This window comes from Chaetodon auriga, chromosome 23 (assembly GCF_051107435.1).
Source record: "Chaetodon auriga isolate fChaAug3 chromosome 23, fChaAug3.hap1, whole genome shotgun sequence".
Classification (NCBI taxonomy): domain Eukaryota; kingdom Metazoa; phylum Chordata; class Actinopteri; order Chaetodontiformes; family Chaetodontidae; genus Chaetodon; species Chaetodon auriga.
In genome coordinates this window covers 19,093,959-19,101,390 of record NC_135096.1, presented here as the reverse complement: position 1 = coordinate 19,101,390, position 7,432 = coordinate 19,093,959, and the positions used below count along the sequence as shown (strand labels likewise).

The 7,432-nt window shown below is 44.0% G+C and overlaps 1 protein-coding gene across 1 annotated transcript in view; it reads right to left on the bottom strand.

Moving 5' to 3' along the window:
- Positions 1-268: 268 nt before the first annotated feature.
- LOC143315813 (NLR family CARD domain-containing protein 3-like) overlaps positions 269-7,432 on the bottom strand; it is a 104,317-nt gene continuing 97,153 nt past the window's right edge. Inside the window, exons 10-14 of the mRNA XM_076723281.1 lie at positions 5,421-7,281; positions 5,162-5,335; positions 3,338-3,511; positions 1,055-1,101; positions 269-886 (exon numbers count right to left, since the gene is read on the bottom strand). Coding sequence (XP_076579396.1) covers positions 327-886; positions 1,055-1,101; positions 3,338-3,511; positions 5,162-5,335; positions 5,421-7,281 — 2,816 coding nt within the window. The 3' untranslated portion in view covers positions 269-326. The remainder of the gene's footprint in view (positions 887-1,054; positions 1,102-3,337; positions 3,512-5,161; positions 5,336-5,420; positions 7,282-7,432) is intronic.

Below are 7,432 nucleotides of genomic sequence, written 5' to 3'. Positions count from 1 at the left end.
AAAAACTCTCAGTCAACTCCATGCACTTTTTGCATTACCTCGTAGCACCTACCAGAAAGTTGCGTGAGGGCACTTACTCTTGTTGTTCTCTCCCGTCTAGAACCTTGCTTGTGATGTATGAAAATCTCAAATGTATGTTGCTTTGGATAAAAGCGTCTGCCAAATGACAAATTGTAATTGTAAATGAGGAATCTTTCCAATCATTTTCAACAAAGTTCATTGTTCAATTTATTCCAATAACCTGAAACACTGATGTGACTGAGATCCTGCACAGACTCAACTGATCTGTTCAGTAGTGTTTCTCTAACAGGAGGAGACTCTCCCTCCTACAGAGGACACAGAGACACTGAGGAACCAGACCAGGGCCAGAACCAGAACCCAAAGCCAGGATAAAGAGGTTCAGTGAATGTGGTGTTGAAGGTGTGGAGGTGGATCAGTGAGTCAGAGGAGACACTGTAGAAGGACAGAGTGCCAGCAGGACAGTCCACATACACTCCTACTCTGTGAGAGAGAGAGGAGGAGGAGGAGAAGGAGGAGGAGGAGATGGACGTTATTCTCTTATTGTGCCAGACAGAGTAACCTTCGTCATCAGAGCAGAACAGACTCCAGGACTGATCATTCTCTCCAAACAAGCAGTCTGTATTGTCTCCTTTCATTCTGATTCTTCTGTAACTCACTGATACATTAACATTTCCTCTCCACTCAACCTCCCAGTAACAGCGACCGGTCAGACCAGTTCCACACAGCAGCTGAGGACACCAGTCAAACCTGTCTGGATGATCAGGATATGACTGATCCTCCTCCTCATACGTCATCGTCCTGTTGTTGTCAGACAGTTTGATTTTTCTGTTCACTGTGTTTGTGTCCAGTTTGAGTTCACAGGAATCTGATGGAGAGAAGAAGAAGAAAACAGCTGCAGTTATTGATCCATCATCTGTTGATTGATGGACAGTTTGATGATGACATCAGAGATGTGAATGAGTGATGTCACAGTTTGAAGATGACTGAATGTGCTCTGTTTTGTTTTCATCAGTCAAATTAAAGACACACTTACACTTCCTTGGACCTGGTCTCAACCATCGGACTCCAGCAGGCTCCACCCTGAAAGGAGGAGGAAGGTCAGAGCAGCACCTCCTCTTTCAGCATGCGAACATGGACGTTACATCACTCTCACACACACAAACACAACATGTTGATCCAGCCTGCTTCTCCCTGCTGCCCCTAAACCTCTTCAGCTCTGCTCAGACACTGACAGCGACACTGATTCTCTCTCATCATTAAATCTGCCGTCATCATCATTTCCTCATTTCAATCTGTTGCTGACTTAGAGTGTGGGAAATAATTATTTGATCCCCTGCTGATTTTGTAAATTTGCTCCCTTACAAAGAAATGAATGGTGTATCATTTTTATGGCAGGTGTATTTTAACAGAGTGAGACAGAATATCAACAAAAAAATGCTGAAAAAACACATTATATAAAGATTAGAAATTGATTTGGATTGGTTCATTTGAAATAATTATTTGATCCCTACCAACCAGCAAGAATTCTGACCCCCACAGACCAGTTAAGTGCCCATGGGGCACACAAATTAGTGCTGTTACTTTAAGAAAGTTCTCCAAATGTCCACTCATTATAAGTAAAAAAAAAAAAAAAAAAAAAACGCTAGTCACACAATCAGTCTCTTCCATTCAAACCTCTCTACCACCATGGGCAAGACCAAAGAGCTGTCAAAGGATATCAGGGACAAGATTGTAGACCTGCACAAGGCTGGAATGGGCTACAGGACCATCAGCAAGAAGCTTGGTGAGAAAGAGACCATTGTTGGTGCAGTTATTCGAAAATGGAAGAAATACAAAATAACCATTAATCGCCCTTGCTCTGGAGCTCCATGCAAGATCTCACCTTGTGGGGTAAGGATGATCATGAGAAAGGTGAGGGATCAGCCCAGAACTTTACAGTAGAAGCTTCTGAAGTTTGCCAGTGAACACTTGAATGATTCACATTAGGCTTGGGAGAATATGCTGTGGTCAGATGAGACCAAAATTGAGCTCTTTGGTATCAACTCGACTCGCCATATTTGGAGGCAGAGAAATGCTGACTATGACCCCAAGAACATCATCCCCACTGTCAAGCATGGAGGGGGTAACATCATGCTTTGGGGCTGTTTCTCTGCTAAGGGTACCGGAAGACTTCACCACACTGAGAGGCCAATGACCGGGGCCATGTACCATACAATCTTGGAGGTGAACCTCCTTCCCTCAGCAAGAACACTGAAGATGGGTCATGGATGGGTCTTCCAGCATGACAATGACCTAAAACATACAGCCAAGGCAACAAAGGAGTGGCTAAATAAGAAGAACATTAAGGTGATGGAGTGGCCTAGCCAGTCTCCAGACCTTAATCCCAAAGAAAATCTGTGGAGGGATCTGAAACTTCGAGTTGCCAAGCGACAGCTTTGGAACCTTAAGAATTTGGAGAGGATCTGTAAAGAGGAGCGGTCCAAAATCCCTCCTGAGATGTGTGCAAACCTGGTACCAACTACAAGAAACGTCTAACCTCTGTGCTTGCCAACAAGGGTTTCTCCACCAAGCACTAAGTCATGTTTTGCTTTAGGATCAAATACTTATTTCAGTTGATCAATGCAGATTAATTTGTAATCCTTATATGATGTGTTTTTTCTGGATTTTTTTGATGATATTCTGTCTCTTTCTGTTAAAATAAACCTACCAAAAAAAAATTATAGCCCGTCCATTCATTGGTGAGGGGGTAAACTTGCAAAATCAGCAGGGGATCAAAAAATTGTTTCCCCCACTGTATATTCTAAGCTGCTTTAGTCATTGATCGCTCTCTTGCTCTCAGTCCAATTGTTTTCCACTGATGAAGGAACAGTCCAACATTTTGAGAAAAACACTTGAATCTCGAAAGTCCTGCTCTGTCCTGTGGTTGTCAGGTTCCAGCAGTTTGAACTAAATGGAACTGCTTTAGACTTATTGGAAGCTTGTTTTTATGTCTTTCGAGGACAAAAAGGACATTTGTCAAACTGACAGACAGTTCTTTTTCCATGCAGAGATCTGTCCAAACTGCATCAATTATGACCAACAGGTCATTATCATGTTTTTTCCTGGAGATGTTCTCCTTGAGACCTCCAACACAAATATGTCCTTTTCACGTTCAACCAGTGTTTGTGTTGTGATCAAAGGACAAAGGTTTCCTTGTTCATTGTCATTGTTCATGTCTCACTCACGTCCACCATCAACCGAAAAGACAGACAACATGTTTCCAGCTCTTCCTCCTCTTTCACACTGACTGACTGTGGCTGTAGCAGCCTCTTCATACCTGAGAGTGTCCAGTCTGCAGTGAGGATCCTCCAGTGCAGCAGACAGCAGCTTCACTCCTGAGTCTCCTGGATGATTGTAGCTCAGGTCCAGCTCTCTCAGATGGGAGGGGTTGGAGGTCAGAGCTGAGGCCAGAGAAGCACAGCCTTCCTCTGTGATCAGACAGCCTGACAGCCTGAAAACACACAACAACACACATGGAAGATCATCTGAGGGTCCTGCTGTGTCCGTCAAATCAAGAAGAAACTGTCTCCAAATAAATAAATCAATAAACTGAATGGCTGAATCAACATGTTAGCAGTGACCATGTCATTGTGATCTAACTGTCAAAGTCTGCAGTCATGCTAGCAGCTCTGTGAGGCTGCACTTAGACACAGCAGTGCTTTGAGACAAATGATAACATCAGCATGTTAACATGCTCACCAGGACAATGTCTGCATGTTCATGTTCAGCTAGTTCGCAGTAAAGACAAAGTACAACTGAGGCTGATGGGAATGTCTTTAGTTCTGCAGGTATTTGATCATAAAACAAAGTACTGAACACTTTAAAATGTTGACCTGATGATGGCGCTAGATGAAACATCAGAGGATCAAAGTGATTAGAATTCATCCTGAGGGGAACATGAACGGCTGAACATGTGGAGGACTGACTGACTGACTGACTGACTGACTGACCCACATGACCATCCATAAAGACATGCTGCTAGCATGGCTGCAAACATTAATGTGTTTCTGAAGAGTGAAGCTTTTGTCACAAAGGGATGATGAAGACATGTCCTTTGAGCAGAGTGCTGTGTGCACTGACAAAAGGAAACTGTGGCATCACAGTGGTAAATCAAAGTAACCACCAGACAGAGGAAACGAGTCTGCTCTTTAGGCTGAAACCAACAATTGATGAACCCCTGTGAAGACTTGGCTCTATGTTCAACAAAAATATCGAACAAGTCTTTAAAATCATCTGTGGATTTATACAATTTAACAATGTGAACTTCCCTTTTGTGAATTTCCCTTGGGGATGAATAAAGTATCGATCTATCTCTATCTATCTATCTGTTTGGGTGGCACGGTGGCACGGTGGTACCACCTTAAATAGCAAACAGCAAAAAACAGACTTGTGTATATATATTTAAATTGTTATATTTTATGCTCTTATTTTAGTAGATGTGTCATGCACCAATTTCACCACAACAAATTCCTCGTATGTGTAAAAGCGTACTTGGCAATAAAGCTTTTTCTGATTCTGATTCTGATTCTGTAACACTGTCGCCTCACAGCTAGAAGGTCCCAGGTTCGATTCTCGCTGTGGGCACCGTGTCCTCCACCATGCCTTCGGTGCCTGCTGCTCGAGGAAAGGGGCCTTTCTGTGTGTAGTTTGCATGTACTCCCCGGGTTCACCTGGGGTATCCTCCATAAATATAATATATATACAAGAAGATCACCACCTGACTAATGGTGATGAAAAGAGTTGGGTCTCTGTGGCAGCCCACTGCTCCTGGTCTGCCACAGAGGAAGGACGGACCAAGGATGGGTTGAATACGGAGAAAATAATTTCACAGAAGCTTGGCTTGTGCATGTAGTGTGCAACTACAGTGTGATCATAAAAAGTATGTTTCTTCTTCTTCGTCTATCTAACAAAAACAAAATAAGAGAGAAAATACATTTAAAAAAATAGTCATGGAAAATAATTCTCTGAGTCTAAAAAACAGTTTAAAGGTCTTTTGAAAAAACATGTTATCAAACACAACCTGACACAGGTTAGCTGTTTATCCTCCAATGAAAATCAGATTTTAAATAATCATCAGTTCACTGGGTTATTGAATCCTGACCTGAGAGTTTCCAGTGCACAGTGTGGACTCTCCAGTCCAGCAGACAGCAGCTTCACTCCTGAATCCTGCAGGTTGTTGTGACTCAGGTCCAGCTCTCTCAGACTGGAGGACTGAGATCTGAGGACTGAGGACAGAACTTCACAGCTTCTCTCTAAGAGGTTACAGTCATTCAGTCTGAGGAGACACAGGAAGGAAGTAAACAGTAAGTTAGATATCAGAGTATTTATTGATGAAGAAACTTCACTATCTCTGTACTTACAGAGCTTTGTTGGAGGCTTTGACCACTGGCAGCAGCTTCAGAAGAGCCTCCGCTGAAGCAGAGAATTTCTTCAGGTCAAACACATCCAGATCTTTTTCTGATGACAGTAAGATGAAGACCAGAGCTGACCACTGAGCAGGAGACAGTTTATCTGTGGAGAGTCTTCCTGAACTCAAGGACTGTTGGATCTGATCCACCAGAGAACGATCATTCAGTTCATTCAGACAGTGGAACAGATTGATGCTTCGCTCTGCAGAGGGAGTCTCTTCAATCTTCATCTTGATGTACTCGACTGTTACCTGACTAGTTTTTGAGCCACTTCCTGTCTGTGTCAGCAGGCCTCGTAGGAGAGTCTGATTGGTCTGCAGCGACAGACCCACGAGGAAGCGGAGGAACAAGTCCAGGTGTCCATTTGGACTCTGTAAGGCCTTGTCCACTGCACTCTGATGGAGATATGTTAGATCAGGTTCCCTGTCTTTGAAGAGTTTGGACAACCAGACGACAAGTTTAGACACAGCCCTCTCGTAGAACTTTGTCTCTACAGATTCACGGTAGGTTGTTTGTTCGTCTGACAGCAGATTGACTCCAGACTTGATGAAGGTCAGATGGACATGAAGAGCAGCCAGAAACTCCTGAACACTCAGATGGACGAAGCAGAAGACCTTGCCCTGGTACAGTCCTCTCTCCTCTTTGAAGATCTGTGTGAACACTCCTGAGTACACTGAGGCTGCTCTGATATCGATGCCACACTCTGTCAGGTCTGATTCGTAGAAGATCAGGTTTCCTTTCTGCAGCTGCTCAAAAGCCAGTTTTCCCAGAGACTCAATCATCTTCCTGCTCTCTGGAGTCCACTGAGGATCTGACTCAGCTCCTCCATCATACTTCATGTTCTTCAGTTTGGACTGAACCACCAGGAAGTGGATGTACATCTGAGTCAGGGTCTTGGGCAGCTCTCCTTCCTTTCTGGTCTTCATCACATCCTCCAGAACTGTGGCAGTGATCCAGCAGAAGACCGGGATGTGGCACATGATGTGGAGGCTTCGTGATGTCTTGATGTGGGAGATGATTCTGTTGGCCTGCTTTTCGTCTCTGAACCTCTTCCTGAAGTACTCCTCCTTCTGTTCATCAGTGAACCCTCTGATCTCTGTCACCATGTCAACACACTCAGGAGGGATCTGATTGGCTGCTGCAGGTCGTGTGGTTATCCAGAGGCGAGCGGAGGGAAGCAGGTTCCTCCTGATGAGGTTTGTCAGCAGCACATCCACTGAGGTGGACTTTGTAACATCAGTCAGGATCTCATTGTTGTGGAAGTCCAGAGGAAGTCGACATTCATCCAGACCGTCAAGGATGAACAAAACCTGGAACTCTTCAAACCTGCAGATTCCTGTTTCTTTGGTTTCAGGAAAGAAGTGATGAACAAGTTCCACCAAACTGAACTTTTTCTCTCTCAGCACATTCAGCTCTCTGAAAGTGAATGGAAACATGAACTGTATGTCGTGGTGGGCTTTGTCTTCAGCCCAGTCCAGAGTGAACTTCTGTGTTAAGACCGTCTTCCCAATGCCAGCCACTCCCTTTGTCATCACTGTTCTAATTGGTTCATCTCGTCCAGGTGAGGGTTTAAAGATGTCTTCATGTCTGATTGTGGTTTCTGGTCCGTGTGGTTTCCTGGATGCTGTTTCAATCAGTCTGACCTCATGTTCTTCATTGACCTGCCCAGTCCCTCCCTCTGTGATGAAGAGCTCTGTGTAGATCTGATTCAGGAGGGTCCGGTTTCCTGCTTTAGCAATCCCCTCAAATACACACTGGAACTTCTTCTTCAGGTTAGATTTCAGTTTACGGGGACAAACTGAAGCAAGATGTTCTGAATGAAGACATAACAAATAAATCAATAAGTGATTGATAAAGTTCAGATGAGAATTTAATGTCTGGACGTCTGAACATATTTTGGTCCATCTGTTGAGACACAGTGAATGTTCCACTGATCCAGCAGTTAAACCTTTAGAGAAATCCTC